At 40.4% G+C, this 21,579-nt stretch overlaps 1 protein-coding gene across 3 annotated transcripts in view; it reads right to left on the bottom strand.

Moving 5' to 3' along the window:
- The window catches only part of MAP3K7 (mitogen-activated protein kinase kinase kinase 7), a 62,252-nt gene extending 44,663 nt beyond the window's left edge, over window positions 1–17,589 (bottom strand). Inside the window, exons 1-3 of one of the 3 annotated variants that reach the window (XM_061131822.1) lie at window positions 17,230–17,589; window positions 3,059–3,169; window positions 257–322 (exon numbers count right to left, since the gene is read on the bottom strand). In XM_061131822.1, coding sequence (XP_060987805.1) covers window positions 257–322; window positions 3,059–3,169; window positions 17,230–17,349 — 297 coding nt within the window. In that variant the 5' untranslated portion in view covers window positions 17,350–17,589. Of the gene's footprint in view, window positions 1–256; window positions 323–3,058; window positions 3,170–17,229 lie in introns of those variants that run through there. The other 2 variants (XM_061131823.1, XM_061131824.1) reach the window with 2 other exon arrangements.
- Window positions 17,590–21,579: the final 3,990 nt, after the last annotated feature.

Genomic DNA, 21,579 nt, shown 5'->3' with positions numbered 1-21,579 from the left:
CAGTGCAAATGAACAGAGGCTATCACAGGTTATTGTGAATGTCCAAAGAAGATGAGGTTACTGGATAAGACCACCCAAGACAACTCTTCCCTTACACTGTGTTGCTAATAGATTAGAAGCACACACAGTATGATTATTATTATTTTTTTTAGAAATAATATGACAGATCAAAACAGCTTCATCAACTACACCGCTGCGTGTATCTGCCATGTTTTTTCTTCACAGACAGAGTAAAATGAAAGAATGACAGACTTACTGGGTTCAAGCAGGCTCCATAGAGCTTTACGATGTTAGGATGGTTCACACGGGATAACTGTCGAAGCTGTAACAAAAAAAGGTTTCTTCTGAAAAGTGCTAACTTTTGAGGATGTGATCTTACAGCATCATTCAAATCTTAAGGTTGTACAAAACATTAGCTTAATCATTCAACAATCACAGTTTCCTAGGTAGCAGGCACTGTGATCATAAGCACTGCTCACAATGGTACAGAAGCCCCACCCTGGAGTCCTCAGTTTAGTTGTGGGAGAGAGACATACACAAATAATTAAAGCAACATGCAAAGAGCTACAACAGGAGTTATGAACAAGGCATGACTACAAATCAGGAGCAGTTAAGTCTGCCAAGAAATGTTAGGATGCCCCCCCTGAGATGGCACTGGGCTCAGGTATCCAAACCAGGGGAAGCCACATCATCACCACCTTCATCTTCAGAGCTGCGGCTGAAGGAGCGCTCTGTGCTGGGCACTGGGGGCCCCTGACAGATACTGCGTAACCCTCACAACTTTGCAAGACAGGTATGAGCGTTTTCATTTTAAAGATGAGGTGCCCTGAAGATAAGGCTCAGAGTAGGTTAAATGAGTTGCTAAATACCCTAGAGCTAGGAAGTAGTAGAACCAGAGTTTGAATTTTGGTCTGTCTGACTTAAAATCTGCACTCTTGCCTTCTCTTCCGTGCACCTCCTATCTCCTGAGTTAATTCCCTCTTCTCGTTCCCATTACAACTGCCTTTGCCTTAGCAATTCCAATCTGAACCAATGTAGTAATTACTACAGCCTCCTTCTAACTGGTCTCGGTACTTCCAGTTTTATCCAATTGAATCCAATCCAATGATTCATAGTGAGATCCGTGAGTAGTTTGGCTGTACTTATTTCTCTTGCTCTATATATCAAATTAATATTAACATATCCCCCTAAACTGCTCCCTGCTCTTTCTTCTCCTCCTTTTCTGCTTCTTCCTCTCCTTCTCTATTATTTATATAATACTGCTGGCTCATATGAAGCCCAAAGGTAAACCTTTTTGCCACATGTTACTAGAAAGCTGTACTTTTCTATAGCCAACATTTCTAGATTTTTAGTCCTAAGAGACTTAATATCACCATTTATTATATTTCACCTTGTTAAGATTCTGAAGTACTGAGTTTTACATAGCAGATTGTTCAAGCATTTACTCTTGCTCCCCCATCAAATACTACCAAAAGAGGAAAGGTACTTTTTTTCAAGACAAACTCAGAAAGATGAAGAAAACGTGATATGAGAAAACAGCACACATTTTTGGAAGTTGGAAACCAAATGAGTAGCAATAACTTACACTGCAGATCTAAAAGGAAATGAGAAAAAGTGAGAAGCATCCAGATTTAACTCATAAAACCTCCAAAAGTTTGGGGAGTGGTGACAGTACCAGGTATCTATTCACATAAGCTATTACTAATAAAAGGGCATAAGAGAGATCGCTTAAAATTAGGCCAAAGATTCCCTCCTTCCCTGTCTTCAAACAGCTAGTGAATGCCTCATTATTGTCCCAAAGATCAGAGGTTGATTCTTTAGAGAAGGTATAATAATATCTTCTCTAAATATATATTTAATGCAGAGATAAACACAGAGATAGAAATAGAAAAATACCTTCTTTAGAGAAGGTGTGAGTCTCTGGATTGGGGGACATCAAACAAAACTAAGGATGAGCTCAAAGTAGTTGCCTCTGAGAAGCAGAAAACTTGATGGCAGAAGATACAAGGGATTTTTAATAAAAATACATGGAGAACCATTCAACAGTTTAAATTACGTGTATCTATAACTTTGATGAAAAATTTTTTCTCCAAGCTATTATCATCTTTTTGACTGGATTCCTAGACTTTAATACATATGATTTTATCTAGTTTTAGGAAACTGCCAATACAACAGTGTCTGATCAATAACCTCATTTAGACCATAAACAAAAACTGTGAATAAGGCAAGGTAAAGCCAGACTGTTGGACTACAGATCATTTTTCCTCATGATGACATCAAACCATTCACCAGCATCTCTCAGTTCATTCAATTAATTACAAAAATCTCCTTTATCCTATTATAACGGATTTCTCATTTCCTCATGTTATGCATTTAAAAATATCAGGAAGCATATTTTGACATTGTAATTAAATAAAATCACAGATATAAATTCAGAAAAGTTTATAAGTAAAGACCACTTCTGTTGGCCAATGAAGTTAAAAATTCACAAAATCACTGATTTATTCGAATACTGTAATCTAATATACAAAACAGCATGAAGAATGAACCTGATAATACAAAAATCTCATGATTATTGAATTCTCCATCATCAAATCTGTAAGAGAAGAGCTATAAATTTTATGCTAAATGAGACAAGCCAATTTGACATAACTTTTCCTTAAAATAATCTCATTCGAATTTCTTAAAGTGTTCAGTCAAAAATGAATGCATAAAATTTCCCTTCTTAACTTTAGATAATGGGAGAGATTACCATTTTTTTTCTATTTTAAAATTTAAATTCTATGCCTTGAAATAGATCTGAATTACAGGGAAGAGACTGTATTTTAATTCAGGGATGAATTCATTTATGCAGCTACATCTCTCTTCTAATTTTTCATCAGAACTAAGAGTATGAATGAAAAAATGTTTCTATGGCATTCCCTGTAGTTCAACTCAATTGCTGATGCTTAGGAACCCAGAGAATTGACAACTGAGAGACACTTTGTTTTTCACAAACATCAAATTCACAGAGTATCTCAGGTAAGAACTACACAACAGAAATGACATTTCAACTTACCTCTACGATAAAAGCTTTCCTCTCAGATTCACTTTCTATCTGTTTAATGGCAACATCTTTTGCTCTCCACTTGGCTTTGCATACTACTCCAAAAGCTCCTCTTCCAACAACCTGAGTTAAAAGCAAACAAGCAAAAAAAAACCCCATGAGAATCAGAAACAAATAGATCCAGCCCACCATTAATGCTGAAGCAAACCTGAAAGGTTACAGAAGATTTTAGAAACCATCACAATCTGGATTTGCCACAGAGCCAGTATGAATTTTCGTTAAAACAAGGAGACAATAAAAGGCACTGTCTCTATCTTTGAAAGTTTATGGTCTAGACACCTCTTACTCTCAAAACCAAAACGAAAAAAAAAAAAAAAAAGACTCTTAGAGACAGAAAACAAATTAAGACAGGTAAGATGAATAAGAGGATACAGAGAAGACAGTTTGGAAAAACAAAAAATAGAAAGCAGAAACATAATCAATGTTTTAAGCTCTTATATTTATGAAATTAAAAATAGCTTTTCAATAGTTCAGTGGGGTAGGCAGGAGAGGGGAAAGGATAAAAACAGATGCTAAAAGACTGGCCATTGCGAAGGACAGACAAAACACGGCACATTGTACACTGGAATGTCATTCTTCAGGAAAAAGGAACCAACTGCTGATCCTGCTACAACGTGGATGAACCTTAAAACACCAGGCTCAATGACAAACACAAGAGACCACACAAGACTCCAGTTTTACGAAATGTCTGTAAAAGGCAAATCTTTAGGGATGAAAAGTAGATCAGTTGTTGTCTGGGGCTGAGAGTGGAAACTGGGAGTAACTGTAAAATGGGTAGGAGGAATCCTACCAAGGCGATGAAAATGTTTGAAAACAGATTTCTGGTGATGTTTGCACAACCTAGTAAACTGTACAAATTACTGTACACTTTAAACGGTTAAATTTTAAGATATGTAAAATATATCTCATTAAAGTTACTTTTTTAAGTCACAAAATAAAAACTGACCACGTGTTGTATTATTGTTGAAGCTGACAAGTAGCTCTCGAGTTCATTCCTCTCTCACGCTACTCTACTGATGCTTGAAATTCGTCATTATATTAAAACAACTAAAGAATAGCTTTTGATACTTGTTAGAACAAAAACCAGTCTATTTTGTCATTGAAAATGGCCTTAGTTTTGTGCCATTTGCTCCAATCTTTCAAATTCCAAAGGATCTAAGTACTTAAGATTTTCCTTAAGCGAAAAATCTACAGATCTCACCAATGATGTACTTTCTATGTAGTAAGCACTGAGCTGAGAAGGAAATGGCAACCCACGCCAGTATTCTTGCCTGGAGAAAACCATGAACAGAGAAGCCAGGCAGGTCATGAGGTCACAAACAGTAAGCTAAAACTGAATCGACTTCGCATGCATGCACGCAAATCTTTATCATGTATCAGATAGGAGAAGTTACATCTTCTCTTGGAGGAAGTCTTCACTTTAGGCAAACTCACATGAACAGGTACTCTTTCCAGAGTAAGAAATAGGTGCTAATAAATACCAGGATCGTTAGTTGTAGGCTGAGATGGATGGCCACTCCAGCCGTAACTCAAATTCCACTTTAAACACTACACAGAGCAGCATGGACATTTCTTTTCTTTTTTTTTTTTTAATTAGTTGGAGGCCAATCACTTCACAACATTTCAGTGAGCATGGACATTTCTCATGTTGCTTAATGTCTGCTGCGAGGTCACTTCAGTCGTGTCCGGCTCTGTGCGACCCCACAGACAGCAGCCCACCAGGCTCCTCTGTCCCTGGGATTCTCCAGGCACGAACACTGGAGTGGGCTGCCATTTCCTTCTCCAGTGCACGCATGCATGCCAAGTCGCTTCAGTCGTGTCCGACTCTGTGTGATTCCACAGATGGCAGCCCATCAGGCTCCTTGGTCCACAGGATTCTCTAGGCAAGAATACTGGAGTGGGTTGCCATTTCTTTTTCCAACTAGGTTACGTGCTTTAGTGCATTAACATATTTAATCCTCCTCCATTTTAAAGGTAAGTAAACTGAGTCACACAGTTGCCAAGTTGCCCAAGATCACAGGGTCAGAGAAGCCAGGATTTGAAACACAGAGGATATAATAAACAATTCACTTTATATTCAGCCTCTGATGTCATTGTTGTTTAGGCCCTAAGTCGTGTCTGACTCGTCTGTGACCCTGTGGACTGGTGCCCACCAGGCTCCTCTGTTCATGGGATTTTCCTGGCAAGCCTGGAGTGGGTTGCCATGCCCTCCTCCAGGGGATCTTCTTGACCCAGGGATCAAACCTGCGTTCCTGCTTGGCAGGTGGATTCTTTACCACCGAGCACCTGGGAAGCCTGTATGTCATCAGCCTAAAGGAAACTGAGTTGTCTTGATTCTGGTGACTTTTCTTTTTCCATTCCTGGCCCTTGGTGCTTAGGGGCCTCCTGACGATAAGGCTCTAGCCCTCCTCTGTACCTCTCATAAGGCAAAGGAGTCAATGTCACTTATTTGAACTTTGCATCCAGTTACTTTAACATGAACAGCGATTGGCTAAACCTCGTACCATTGGAATAATGGAAAGAGCACACCTAGGATCTGAAACCCAACAGAATATAGACTCTGTCTGCCTGCTAGCTACCAATACTGGGCAAGTTAATGTCTTTGAGATTCTGTTTTCTCAACAGTAAAGGGGAGATGTTTACTTTTTCTTCAGCATATTATCTATATGGTTCACAAGTCAAAATCAGACATTTTCTTACATACCACAAAAGAATAATAAGTGCTTGGAGCTGGGTATGAATCAGTTTGAGGAGTTATACTCCTTATTTCTTTCAAATTAATCACAATGAACAGCACACAGGCCCTAAAATGCATTTCAACATTATGACAATATCAGGTGAAGAAAGAAAGGATGGAGAGACCAGTCTATCTGTCAACAGTACTATGAGTAACGACTGGGAAGTAATTTAATATATTTTCCAACTATGTGTTTATAAATGGCTTCCCTGGTGGCTCAGGTCCGACTCGCAGAGAGTCGGCCACGACTGAGCAACCGAACCAACACTGGAGGCTCAGCCGGTAAAGCGTCTGCACCTGCTGCAGGAGACGTGGGTTCAGTCCCTGGGCCAGGTGAACTCCCGAAGGAACGGCTTCAGAAGGGAACGGCTAACCAGTCAAGTATTCTTGCCTGGAGAATTCCAGGGACAGAGGAGCCTGGCAGGCAACAGTCCACGGGGTCACAAAAGAGTCCAACAGGACTTAGTGGATAGTAACTCCACTTTTCATGTATTTACAGATACACCAAAGCAACTGGCACTCAGCAGGTCTCTTGTTTCATTTCGCTATTCTGAAGAATGCCCACACAGGGATGTCAAGCATTACACTCGTGTATCACGCGTCTGTTGCAAACACTGTGTGAGGTGTGGTGACTGACTGTGACGCACGAGTGCCTCCTAGTGCTGAGAGGACGGCCGACCTGAGCCTGCGACCTGGACCCACGAGGACAAGACACGGGCCACTGCGGGCGTGACACGGAGAGGGCAACGGCACCCGCTCCAGGACTCTTGCCCGGAGACTCCCGTGGACGGAGGAGCCTGGTGGGCTGCAGGCCATGGGGTCGCTAAGAGTCAGACATGACTGAGCGACTTCACTTTCACTTTTCACTTTCATGCATTGGAGAAGGAAATGGCAACCCACTCCAGTGTTCTTGCCTGGAGAATCCCAGGGACGGGGGAGCCTGGTGGGCTGCCGTCTATGGGGTCGCACAGAGTCAGACATGACTAAAGCGACTTAGCAGCAGCAACGACATGATAAACTTTCTCCCTCTCGTTTACAAAAGCAATTTTTTGGAAACACTCTGAAATATAAAACAGGCATTTCATGTAAGATAAGAATCCACGAACTTAGTAAGAAGCCTCTGCATGCATCAGGGCCACATGATATTTCATTTTCATGTGTATGGTGAAACAACAGATCTAAAATGATTAAATAAAGTCCAAGATGCCTGAGGTTGTACAGGTAAACTGAAATACATGATAGAAAAAATAACTGTTGTGAATTCAAAGGTCAGAGGCACAGAATCAGCGCTTAATGAATTACATTTTTGTGTATGTAATGATTCTGATTACTAAACTGCAGTGTATGGAAGGGGGATTTACCCACACTTCCAAGCAATCCTCATGCCAGCTGGAGAGCCTACCACTGAGCTCAATTCTGACACCACCCACCTGGAGAGAGCATCGGATCCCACAGGTTAAGGGCTCAGTCCTTCGAGACTGTGCTGCACCCGCCCTCCCCCCCCCCCCCGCAAAGGCTTCACGCCCTCTCTGTGCCCCCCGCCCCCAATCTCAATGTGTTCAGCTGGGAGCTCTCTAAAACCCGTCCTTCCGGGTTTACGTGGCGCTTCATTAAATGGACGTGAATGATTCAGTTGCTGGACACTGCTGATTGATTCAACCTCCAGCCCTTCTCCCCTCCCCAGAGATCAGAGGGCCGGGGCTGAAAGCTCCAACCCTCTAATCATATTGTCGGTTCTCCTGGCTAGCAGCCCCGTTCTTAGGTGTGGTCCAAAACTAACCTCAGGACATCTTTATCTCTCATCACTTACAAAATTCAGAGGGTCTTGGGAGCTGTGAGCCAGAAACTGCAGACAAAGACCAAATATATTTAAGAAATATTTCGGTCATCTGAATGACTAAGTACATGTGTGTTTAGTCGCTCAGGCATGTCCAACTCTTTGCCACTCCATGGCCTGCAGCCCGCCAGGCTCCTCTGTCCACGGGGATTCTCTAGGCAGGAATACTGGAGTGGGTTCCCATACCCTCCTCCAGGGGATCTTCCCAACCCAGGGATTGAACCCAGGGCTGCCGCATTGCAGATGGGTTCTTTACCATCTGAGCCACCAGGAAAGGCCAAGAATACTGCAGTGGGTAGCCTATCCCTTCTCCAGGGGAATTTCCCAACCCCGGAATCAAACCAGGGTTTCCTGCATTGCAGGTGGATTCTTTTCTTATTTCTTGTAAATCACCATATCACAGAATCAAAATGTGACTTCCCATCTTTTCAAATGGCATAAATATTAGGGGTAAAAGAAAAAATATATGAAGAATTGTTCCCTGCCTTCAAGGGTTGAAAGTGAGGTAGAGAAGAAATTCAAGACAAAACAATACACACACACACACACACTTCCCAGCTGAAAAGGGCCAGTGAAGACACTCTACGTTGGCGGCTTTCAGGACAGACTTAGGGATTCGAGGGTAGAGAAGACTTATTTCCATGCCCCCTCCCCCTCAACTTCTCACTGAGATCTCCAGGAGAAAGCAGTCTCACAGGACAGGCTCTGCCAACATGGGAAGCTGCAGATGAGTTAAGTGTGGTAAAGGAGACAGTCAGAGGGAGGCCCCACATTCTTTCAGCCTTGACAGAACGTGGCAATGATACAGAAAAACTCCTGCCAAGAGAAAAACAGGATAACTGAAGAGTCTTCTGACTGCAGGAAGGAGGCTGCTGGATGGCAGACAGCTCAAAATACAGGGAGCTAAATGCAGAGCTCAGCTGAATCTCAGAGGATCAATGAAAGCCAAGGAGGAGCGCCCAGTTAGCAGGTGGGGAGAAATGGGTACACTCTCCTGCTTTCAAGGGGTGAAGTGAGGCTAATGCCGAGAGAACGATGAACTGCGTTTATTCCTTAAGCCAGTATCTCTGGAATGTCTACTATATCCAGCTACCATCTGGGATACAAGAGATATAGCCGTAAACAAGACAAAGGCCTAGATCCACATGAAATGTACTTTCAATTTAAGCGGGGGGCAGGGAGAGGAAAGAAAAGACAACCAGCGGACAAAAAAGATGGGGCTTCCATGTGGCTCAGTGGCAAAGAATCTGCCTGCCAATGAAGGGGCCGCAGGAGATGCAGGTTTGATCCCTGGGTCAGGAAGATCCCCTAGAGGAGGCAATGGCAACCCACTCTGGTATTCTTGCCTGCAGAATCCCATGGACAGAGGAGCCTGGCAGGCTACAGCCTACTCTTTGGGTTGCAAAGAGTCAGACATGACTGAGCATGCAAGCATGTGAGACAAAAAGATGAATGAGATAAATAACAGCTTATAAAAAACTGTCATGGAGAAAAAGAAAAAGTTAAATAATGGGACAAACTTATGTGGAAATTTATGGCTGGAGAGTATAAAAGGCATCTGAGGAGGTTACTAATTTTATATTTGAATGACACAAGGAACGAACCAAAGAAGAAACTACTAGTGTAAGGACCCTAAAGGGGGGAAAAAAACCTATAATCCCTATTCAACAACATTTGAACCCCATCTGTAGTTTAGGCATTATCCTACATATTCCAGATACAGAAGTAAACAAGTTAAACCAAAATCCTTCTTCTAACTACTTATATTCTCTGTGTGCAGGGAGACAAAGAGGAAGCAAGATGTGTGTATACACAGGTGTACATATATATAGATATAGATATATATATATATAAAAGACACAATGTTTTAAGAAAATGATAAATGCACTAAGAAGAAAAGAAACATAATTGTGTGTGTGTACACATGCATGCCCTCATCCCACTCCAGTTTTAAACTAGGCCTTAATGAGAAAGGTGACATTTTAATGATGACCTAGAGAAATACTGGGAGGGTTTGGTGTGAGCAGGACATTGTGGGAAAAGGGAAGAGTGATCAGGATAAAGCCAGAGAGACAAAGTCTGGGTCCTGGAGGGTTCTTGGCTCAATGAAAAGGAGTCTGAATCTCAAACTAACTGTGATGGGAAGCAATTAGAGGAATTTAAGGAGGAATGTGATATGATTTTACATTAAAAAAAAAAAATCATTCTGGCTCTATGTGAAGAATGAATTGTAAGGAAGTTAGCTTATATATAGAGAGAGATCAGGCAGAAGGCTGTAAAAGCAGCCCAAGCAAGAGAGAAGTGCTTTGAGAACAAGGCTGGCGGTCGAACAGAAAAATGAGCAGAACTGGGATACGTTTTAGCTTGTTTCTGTGCTCATGTGCCCAGTCACGTCCGACTCCGTGACTCCACGGGCTGGAGTCCACCAGGATCCTCTGTCCAAGAGATTTCCCAGGCAAGAACACTGGAGTGGGTTGCCATTTACTACTCCAGGGGATCTTTCCTACCCAGGGATCTAACCTGAGTCTCCTGCCACTCCTGAATTGCAGGCAGATTCTTTACCTGCTGAGTCATCAGGGAAGCCGGGGAATATGCTTTAGTTGTTGTTCTGTAGCTAAGTCATGTCCAACTCTTTGCAACCCCATGGACTGCAGCACGCCAGGCTTTCCCGTCCTTCACTATCTCCTGGAACCTGTTCAAACTTATGTCCATGGAGTCGGTGATGCCATCCAACCATCTCATAAACCATATGTTTTAGAGGTAAAGTCAAAAGAGCTTGCTGATGATCTGCATGCAGGCAGGACAGGCGGACAGGAAGAGTCAGTTATAACGTCTAGATTCAGAAACAGTTTAATAAAGGATAAGAGGAATCGGGTGGAGAGGGAGGTGGGAGGGGGGATCGGGATGGGGAATACGTGTAAATCTATGGCTGATTCATATCAATGTATGACAAAACCCACTGAAATGTTGTGAAGTAATTAGCCTCCAACTAATAAAAAAAAAAAAAAAAAAGAAGAAAGGATGAAGCAAGCAGATTTTCTTTCTTTTTTTTTAATAGCACAAAGTTCTGATTTACTCATGTAAAGCCTAAGATGCCTATTTAGACATCCGAGTAGAGATACCAAGAAAGTGGAAACGTGGGTCAAGAGGTCAGGCAGAGCATTAAGAACCTGGGAGAGTCATTAGCATTTAGTTAGTACTTCAAACCAACCCCCTGGATGTGGTGAGCAAAAAATAACAAGTGACCACCGGGGTCCCAGAACCAAGCTTTGAAGCACGTCAACGTTTACAACACATGGGAAGAAGAAACCAGCAAAAAGCAAGCAAATATAAAAACAGCAAGAGCTTAGTCAGTGGCTCTCTAAGTGTAATCTCTGGGTCAAAGGCACTTGCATCACCTGGAAATTTGTGAAAATGGAATTCTCAGGTTCCCACCCAGAATTACTGAGTCTGAGGGTCGGGTCCAGCAATCAGTGTTTTAACACACCCTTCAGGTGATTCTGATATTTGAGAATGACTGCATCAGGTTATATTAAAACCATCATTAACAGTGAGACAAGACACCTCATTGGAAACCATCACACCGACCAGAGACCCTTCTCTTACTGCTGATACGGTCTATGGAAGTTTTCCAGACCACTGACATGATATCTTCAGCAGGAAGAAAGGAAAAGAAGAATTCTTGAGAACACCACATTGTTGTTCTTGACACATGGTAGATCAGAAGAGTGGCACAGATGGCAAATTGAGACACAATGGCAACTGAGGTAAATAATAAAAAAAAACCTAATATTCAAACCACAAAACAATGAAAGAAAGTCACTTTTTACTTACTACCAAATTTCTAACTCAAGTTCACAATCAAATATGCTTTTTGGATTGTACTCATATCTGAGTAAGCTTCTCTGACATATTATTAACAATTATTGTGAATGGACAGCTCTCCCCAAGATCAGTTTTCACCAAGAGTGTAAAAAATGGAACATGTCCAAATTACAAGTATCTCCCCCAATGCACACATCCATCCAAAATGGTGAACCCAGAAATAAATATTTCAGATATTTTTCACAATCCCTCATCTATAAAAATAGAAAAACAAAGGAATGCAGTGAGAACTTTGGTTTTAAAAGGGAAGACAAATTAGAAATATTTCCTTCTGAACATATGACTGTTTTCTAAATTAAAATGTTTTCAGATTAATTCTCTTATTATATGTACTTCTCCCCCCGTGGTTTAGCCCTCATGGTTTGGGATCTACAATTTTAGTCTCATGTAGTAAAGCAGATTTAAATTTAATTTCTGAATATGGAAAAAGTACAGCAGAAAAATATGAGATGACAGAAAAAAATATTTCCATGCAGTTAATATTAAAAGGCAAAAACACCAAAATCAAAATTTCGTGTATGTGTTCAAAGAAAGCAACTCCTTTAAAAACTAATTTCTTTAAGACGTACAAACACTCCATTCCCTTGTCAAGTCAGGTTTTTAAAAGCAAAAAAACCATCTAAACGAAAACTAAATGGAAAAGGGTGTGCACCCTTGGCCTCTTAATTTACTAGGAAATAATCCTTAATTGTGTCCATTCCCGGTATTTCTAGCCCAGTGGACTGTGGCTGACAGCTTGCTTTAGCCCTGACCTGCGGTCTATGTGAATGGACCCTGGCCCTGCTGCCACCGCTCTGGCTAGAAATCTGGGACATGGCAGAACAAGCATAGATCTGAACAGCTTTAGTTAGAACCTGGAGCCTCCGACTATTTCAGAACTTCAGTATCTATGAATTAACCGTGGCAGAGTAGAACTGCCACCCGCTGACAAGACAGACTTTATAACACCAATGTAAAGCCTTGATTATTCAGACTTTTAAAAATCAGCCATAAGACATCTATCTGACCCTTTAAACAGGCCTTTCTTTCAAATAATACGCTCATGTCATCTTTTAAGTTACACAGGCACACAATAAACATTATCACTGTGGCTACCTCTTCACTGTGATAACAATTACAGGTTTCTCCTGAAACCAACAATCAAGTTTCACATGGAAGTGCTTATTAATAATTCTGAATATTCTTAATATTAATAACAAATCTATACACAGTTTATTCAGGCCACTGTAAGTTAGGTTTTCTCTATTATCAGTTGCCCACACATTTAACATGAAAAAAATCACAAAATGTACAATACTGTCAAAGCTCTTTCTGTATTTCAATTTAAAACAGAACCTCTGCATGTCTCTAAGAACATATAAATGCTGCAATTATTATATGTGCATTGCACATATGATATTCTTGATGTCAACACTGTGGATCTCCCCTTTAAAAAGCTACCATGCCAAACAGGGTCTTTTTAGCATTTTAGTAAAGGCGCACTAATACATGGCTTGTATTGTTATAGCACCTGACTCTCTGCAGAATCTTTTACCCCTGGTTAAACCAAACTATTTGCTAGGTATAATTAATTGCAATGAAATCAACATTTGCATAGAGAATCAGATTTTATTTTTAGTGTAAATGCTGCGTTAGCCAAATCACTAATTTATCTTAACCTCTGGTTTACTCACATAAAAGGACCAGCTCACATAAAGAGAACCAGATGGACACTAGAATTCTCATGATTATGCTGCAGTAACTTCATTTACTCATTCAGCAACTACTTAGAGAAAACCTTTAGATGCTAGGCATTGGAGTTAAAAGTGTGAATAAGGTTAAACTGTGCTGAGGGATACCTACTTTCAGTGACAGCTAAGTGCCATGAAGGATATTAGAACTGACAAAGATCTAGGTTGCTCAGGGAAACCTTTTTCAAGGAAGTAACACTGAGAAGGAAATGGCAACCCACTCCAGTATTCTTGCCTGGAGAATCCCATGGACAGAGGAGCCTGGCGGGCTGCAGTCTCTGGGGTCGCAAGAGCCGGACACGACTGAGCGACTACACCACCACCACCACCACCACCACCACCACCACCACCACCACTTGAATGGGACTTGAATGGTGAGAGCAGGTCAATGAAATTCTAGGGAAAAGAGCATTTGAGGCAGAGGAACAACTACAAAGAATTCATTTCAGTATCTTTCCCAATCTATGATGCTTACTTTATTCAAAATCTAGTTGCAAAATCTTTCCTGCTAAATGGAGCCTTCTGTGATAAACTCTACTTTCCAATTATGGCTTAAGCGTGCAATTTACATTACATTCAGAGTTTTAATTTGTGGTTCTGAAAATCTAGTCTCAGGGTAAGTCAAAGTTTTTTAAGGAGAGAACCCTAGGATCCTTCACTCATCTTTTATAATCTTAGCACAGAAAAGAATGCTCATTAAGTGCTCCAGACCAGCTATTATAAATGAAATTGGTATTTTGTTTCCCATTCTTACAATAAGGTTTGGCTACAAAGTAACTTCAGAAAGAACCGAAGGGACCTTAAAAAATCCAAGAGGAGAGAGCAAATGACTCAGGAGTGTGAAATCTCAAACTCAGCTCCCTGCTCTACCATGCACTTAGATATGAGGCTTCTGGCAAATCAAACTCTATGACTGGTTGTCAATATCTGTAAAACGGGAGCATCATTTGCCCTATTTAATCAGGATTAGTCAGTCACAAACTACATTTCATCATGATCACTGTTCTTAAAGCTGACTGTGGAAACAGAGCATAAATGTCAGAAAAAGTGTGAAACAGTAAGTGTGATTTCATTTTAGAACGGGAAGAAACCTTAAATTATCTTGTTCAATCTCTCTTTTTACGTGAGAAATCAAGAAGCTCAGAAAAATGAGGTGATTTGCTCAAAGTTACTGAAATACATGATGGCAAAATCAGTATGGCATCTACATTTTCTAAATACCCAGCCCAGTACACTTTTATTTTAACCACACCACATTGCCTCTATCACTTCTTGCAACCTAGTCCCCAGTGTACTGATACATAACTCACAGTTCATTCTAACAGTCAGATCCAGAATGATAAAAGCTATAATGACTTAAAAAATTTAAAAAATACCTACATAGGTTTCAAATGCTGAGACCTGACATAATTTGATACCAAAGCTGAATTTAGAAAGTTTCACACTGATTATTACTGAGTCATGGTATAAGAAATGTAAGGATTAAAATCAGCCGATGCCTTAAAAATATTCATCTGTGAAATGAGTGCATATTTGGCCTATGGTCAGAGTTTTTTCTTTATACACAGTTTCTAACTGAATCAGTAGAATGCTGATTCAATTACACTGTTATTTGAGAAACAGAATATGATTTTCTTCATTTGTAGGCAATATACTGGTGCCATATGTAATAATGAAAGCAATGTAAAATACTTTTTGTTTCTAGTCATCTTTCTCCGTTTCTCTTATTCATGATTTTAAGCTGAGAGCAGAATCTAAGTTGAGAAATAATGAGCGCCCATGGTGCTGCCTAGATTACATAGCAACACTGCTTTAATGTGAACATAAAGAATACGATGAAAATTACGTAATGGTTTTAACATTAGAAAGATCTAAGTTCAGATCTTTAACATGAAAATAAACTGAGTAATAAAAACTGAAAAGAAGAAAATGAAAAGACTGCCTAACCTAAGGAAACTTCATCTAGGGACAAAAATACACTCCTCAGGGATGTCCTAAACCTACTAAAGCATAGTCGAAACATCATCTAAACTAAAGGAAGGGTCTTTGGAAACAGAACCCAAACAGGAGGTCAAACAGCTTTGGGGGAAGAGTAGTAAAAGGATAAATGACACCTTACGAATAACGAAGAATGGAAAATGCTTCAGAAAGCAGTGTGGAAAAACTAACCTTGTAAAAATCAGATGATGTAAGTTTCTGAAAACACTTGGTAGACCACGAAGTACAAGTTATTATTATATAACAATTTGTAGTCTACAAGCATAGCAATTCGCCACAGAGTAGACGTAAATGCTTATTTAAAAACTGCAATTCTTTTATACTGACTCACCGAATTTTTATTCTTAAAAAAGAAAGAATGTTAGCCATGAAAGCAAGATCAACTATCCAATTCTGAAAAAAGAATTTATCATAGTCTCGATAGAAAAAAAACACACACAGACACACACAAAACCTCCCCCTCTGCCAAAATACGGGTCCTTCTTTTAGCCATATGACCTTAAAGCAGGTCACAGTTCCTCTCCGGAACTTAGTTTCCTAGTAATGTGTGTCAGGCACCGTGTTGGGTATTTTGCATGTATTGCCTAATAAAGTCTCATACAAATAAAATGAGGTGGAAATTATAATCATTTTACAGTTAAGGAAACTAAAGCTCAAAAAGGCTGGTCAGGAAACTTGCTCCAGATCACACAGCTAACAAATGGCGCAGCTGATACACTGAACCTTCATCTAACTCCAAAGGTTTTGCTCTTCCCACTTACATTATCTTGTAAAATGAGGCTGTTTTCAGCCATCTTTAAGATTATTTTAAGCAAGTAAAAATAAAGTAATCCATTATTCCAAAACATGCATAGAAAAAAATAAAACCATTCCTTGAAGGATAATTATCTCACTACTTTTAGCTTACCACTGTCTAAAAGTAATTAAAAATTTTTAAAGTAGAGATAATTCTTTGAGATCTGTAATATAGAACATGCAGGATTCTCGTGGGTGTATGTAATGCAGGGTGCTTAGTAAATTTCTTAAATGATAAACAAATGGTAAATAATAAATACTATTTACAACCAAAGTTTTAACACTTTCTAAAGTGTCTTTAAAATATATATAGCTTTAAGTTTTCTAATTTTTATGGTCTATACAACCAACCTCTGTGCATTGAAAAGAAGCAATGTGCTAAAGGCACATTACCTTGCTCCAAAATAATTTAAATATTGCAGAATAAAGGATGTATTCAGGTTTAATAACAGCGACTTCTGGTCTGACCTCACATTCTAGTTGTCACTGAAATCACTCGTTATTTCTTCAGAATATGCTACCTGAAACATTTTTTCATCCTAAACCTGTCTACATTACTAATGGCGAAATTAACCTAAATTAGTCTAATTGAAGGCTATTAAATAACATTTAACATGACTACTGCTCTATGGAACTGGAGAAACAGAGCTATTCGGTACTTGAGGAAAAACTATTAGACTTGTGGATGTATTAACTTACGAAGCATCCATTGGGCACCCACTGCGTGCCAGATGCTGAGCCAGAAGTCGAACATAAAACAATCCTTGACCCTTAAGAACACCATGTTCTGGAGAACTAAAACTCCAAAACGGCCGTGGTCTTTGATAAATTTTACTACTTACAGATTCTAGAACTGGTGGACCAGACGATCGCACCAGTTTATCCTTTTCCGTTTGAGATGACCCAAACTCCAAGCACGGGAGTATTAAATTCAAGCTCAAGAGTGCTAAAGTGAGAAAAAAGAGAGCTACCCCGGAGCAGCTGGACGCGGAGAGCCCCTTTACACCCGGTCTCGGTGGGGTGTGGGGACTCCAGGGTGGGTCCCGAGAAATAGAGGAACTGGGGAGGCGCCTTTAGAGTCAGGACCAGGCAGAGATCGGGACAGGCCAGGGCCCGAGCCTCCGTGCCGGGCCTCGCTCACCTCTTCCACCTCGATCTCCTTGTAGTCTATCTCTTCAAAGTTGAGGACTTGGGAGGGGGCTTCGATCATCTCACCCGCGGAAGACGAGGAGGAGGAAGAAGCAGCGGACGCTGTAGACATGATCCCTCGCGGAGCCCGGGGGGCCCGGGAAGGCTGCCGCCCGGACAGTCCGGGGGAGACCCGCGCCCACCCGCCTCCGGACCGACCTTCAACCTGGAGCCACGGCGATCCGTGGCGGGGACAGGGACAGCGGCCACAGCCGAGTCCCGGCTCCGGCTCCGCTGCGTTTTCCGCCGCCCGGCCCCGCCCACCAAACTTCCGGTTCCGGCCAGAGATCGGAAACAAGAGGAGGGCCTTGAGATCACGGGAGGGGAGGGGAGAATTCGGTGAGAGAAAGGAGGACAGGTTGGGGGTGGAGTGGGGGAGGGTGAGAGGCTTGTTTGGACCTGTGGGACAAATTTCGCGAGACCTTTATTAAAGGGCTTCAGCAAAGTGATAATACCGCGAGAGCTGACGTGTGACGTAATTAAAACGCGCGAACGGAAGTGGCGCAGAGCACGGTGGAATCTCTGTACGGTTGGTCCTCTAGGAAACAGCGGGAAAGATAAAAGCTAAAGTTTCAACCTTCCTTGGTGAAGTATGTTTTGACCCCGCTCCCTTTTCTCTCAGAGACCTGCAAATGGACGGGGTAGTATTGGGTTGAGTTTTTGTGAGGAAGCTTACTATTCAGCTTCACTCCGAAGCTAAACTGCACTATTTCCTAAAAAGCCTAGGAAAATGTGTTTTGGTGTTTGGAAGGAAGCGATTGCTACGGTTACTTTGAGCCAGTCCCTGATGCTGTCAGAGATTATAAAGAAAATAATACACAGCGAGCCAGCGTATGTAACCTGAATAATACTATATAGGCTCACGAACAGAAGTTAATTTTAGGTAAGGTAGATATTTATAATTTGGCATAATTTGTCGTTCATTTGAACTTATAGGATGTATTAATGGTACATGTCGGAGTGCAGTGCTTTGTGCTGGATACTTTGCATTTATGTATCCATATTTTATCATTAACAGTAGCCTTGCAAATTAAGTATTTTTGTTGCCATTTTCAGGACAGGAGTAAACAGGCTCGGGAGTAAATCAATTATGATTCTCACAAGCACCTAGCTCAGTATATTTCCAAGGTGAAAAGTATTTCCTGTGTTGTACTATCAACACAATTTTTAATTTTAAACTCTGTTAAACATCAGTCAGTTTGATCTGAAGCCTAATTGGGAAAATTGGAGTTAGAGATGAAGGTTTAAGAATGAAACGTTGTGAAGGTCAAGTTCTGTCTCAGTAGGAGACCAAAAAGGGAACACTCAGAAAGGAGAAAGAGAGGGGAATGGTGATGGGAATATCAGTGGAGGAGAGTTTTTCAAGTAAGGAATAGCTAACCAAATAAATGCTGTGCAGAAGTAAGTTTAACACACTGGGATTGCGAATAGGTCATTGAATTTGGCAATTAAGAAGTTATGAACTCCTGGAAGACCGTATGTCACTTTTTTATTTGTAGTTTTAATAACAATGATAATTTGGTGAATGGTAAGAGAATGGAGGAAAGAATAATTTCTTTCACAGAGAAATCTCTGGGTGATCTTACCCAGGGTATTGACCACTTTTATGATGGTAACTCACAATCTCCCCCAGTTTTCAAATTTTTCCTGAATTCTGGACCTATTGGACATCTCTGTTTGGACATAATTTAGCGCATGAACTTTAAGATTCCAAAAACAAATTCAGAAGTTATCACCCACTACGTATATATTCTTTGTGTGCATTTTCTGTCTCCATGAAGGATCCCATTATCTACTCAGTTGTCCAAGTGAGAAATCAGAGCTTTATTTCTATGTGTATTACGATAAAATGATGCTTAATTAGTGCACTAATAACCAGAAAGAATGGAGAAGGAAATGGCAACCCACTCCAGTATTCTTGCCTGGGAAATGCCATGGGCAGAGAAGTCTGGAAGGCTACAACCCATGGGATTTCCCAGGCAAGAGTACTGGAGTGGGTTGCCATTTCCTTCTCCAGTCGGATATGACTGAGCAACGAAACAAAAAACAACCACCAAATGAAAGTATATTAAATTAATGGGATAACCATTTTTACCTGTCATTTCTTTACTCAAATTCCCAAGCTAGGATGGTCACCTTTTAACCTTGTCCTTTCATTCACAGGTCATATTTACTTATTCTTTAACACCTTGATCTTAAAACAGTGGATGCTACCAAGTGGGAATTCAAGAGATAATTCTTTTATGTTTTGGCTGAATGAATAGTTTTTCCAGTCCTAACTTTCATGGAGTGCATGATCTGTTTTCTGTACCTTTAGTTTAGAACTAGAATACTGCAGACAAGGGATTAGTCACCATAGTCATGATGGTGTTCTGCTTGTTTTTTTTTTTCCCCAAAAATTTTGTTATAAAAAAATATCAAAATACAGAAAAGTTGAAAGAATTTTACAGTAAACTACTATATACTTACTGGTAGGATGCTATCATTAAAATTTTACTATACTTGTTTTATCATATATCTGTCTATGCATCCTCTCATGTGTACATCTTTCTTGTTTTTTTGGATGCATTTCAAAGTGAATCTTGAACATCTACCTTAATACTTCGGCTTCTATATTTTATGCACTGATTTGGACTTCTGATGTTGATAGTAATCTAAAGCCAATCCTTTTCCTATTTGCTTGCAATTTTCCTTTTTTTTTTTTTTTAAAGTCCAGCTGTCAGCTGTGCTTATTACTCTGGATCTTATCATCCTCAAGGTCCAGTGTACCTCTCCCATTCTGTGATTTGATTTTATGAGCTGATACATTCCCATTTTTCATTTAAGCTGATTCAAGTTGTATTTTTGTTATTTGCAATCAAAGAATCATAAATAATATAGTTTGAATCTAGAGAATTGAGGGAGTGTAATTTGTCTCAGTTCACCTGAATTTTGACTTTGTATTCCTTTTAACTTCTTTAACTTTCCTGAGTTAAGGATGGAAGCTTAGAGCTCACAATTTCATGTGAACTTCAGTCACTAGTTTATAGTGTCTCCACAAATTTCCAGAGATCCAGATAATCACGATGGTGTGATCACTCACCTAGAGCCAGACATCCAGGAATGTGAAGTCAAAAGGGCGTTAGGAATCATCACTATGAACAAAGCTGGTGGAGGTGATGGAATTCCAGTTGAGCTATTTCAAATCTTAAAAGTTGATGCTATGAAAGTGCTGCACTCAGTATGCCAGCAAATTTGGAAAACTCAGCAGTGGCCACAGGACTGGAAAAGGTCAGTTTTCATTCCAATTCCTAAGAAAGGCAATGCCAAAAAATGCTCAAACTATCGCACAATTGCACTCATCTCACACACTAGTAAAATAATGCTCAAAATTCTCCAAGCCAGGCTTCAGCAATACATGAACTGTGAACTTCCAGATGTTCAATCTGGTTTTAGAAAAGAGAGAGGAACCAGAGATCAAATTGCCAACATCTGCTGGATCATCAAAAAAGCAAGAGAGTTCCGGAAAAACATCTATTTCTGCTTTTTTGACTATGTCAAAGCCTTTGACTGTGGATCACAATAAACTGGAAAATTCTTGAAGAGATGAGAATACTAGACCACCTGACTTGCCTCTTGAGAAATCTGTATATAGGTCAGGAAGTAACAGAACTGGACATGGAACAACAGACTGGTTCCAAATCGGGAAAGAGGTACATCAAGGCTGTATATTGTCACCCTGCTTATTTAACTTATATGCAGAGTACATAATGAGAAATGCTGGTCTGGAGGAAGCACAAGCTGGAATCAAGATTGCCAGGAGAAATATCAATAACCTCAGATATGCAGATGACACCACCTGCATGGCAGAAGGTGAAGACGAACTAAAGAGCCTTTTGATGAAAGTGAAAGAGGAGGGTGAAAAAGTTGACTTGAAACTCAACATTCAGAAAACTAAGATCATGGCATCCGGTCCCATCACTTCATGGCAAATAGATGGGGAAACAGTGGAAATAGTGACAGACTTTATTTTTTTGGGCTCCAAAATCACTGCAGATGGTGATCGCAGCCATGAAATTAAAAGACGCTTACTCCTTGGGAGAAAAGTTATGACCAACCTAGACAGCATATTAAAAAGCAGAGACATTCCTTTGCCGAGAAAGGTCTGTCTAGTCAAGGCTATGGTTTTTCCAGTAGTCATGTATGGATGTGAGATTTGGACTATAAAGAAAGCTGAGTGCCGGAGAATTGATGCTTTTGAACTGTGGTGTTGGAGAAGACTCTTGAGAGTCCCTTGGACTGCAAGAAGATCCAAGCAGTCCAT

The sequence above is a fragment of the Dama dama genome, chromosome 28 (genome assembly GCF_033118175.1).
Source record: "Dama dama isolate Ldn47 chromosome 28, ASM3311817v1, whole genome shotgun sequence".
In the NCBI taxonomy this organism is placed as follows: Eukaryota; Metazoa; Chordata; class Mammalia; order Artiodactyla; family Cervidae; genus Dama; species Dama dama.
The sequence above is the reverse complement of the archived record's forward strand: the minus strand, read 5'-3'. Positions and strand labels throughout refer to the sequence as shown.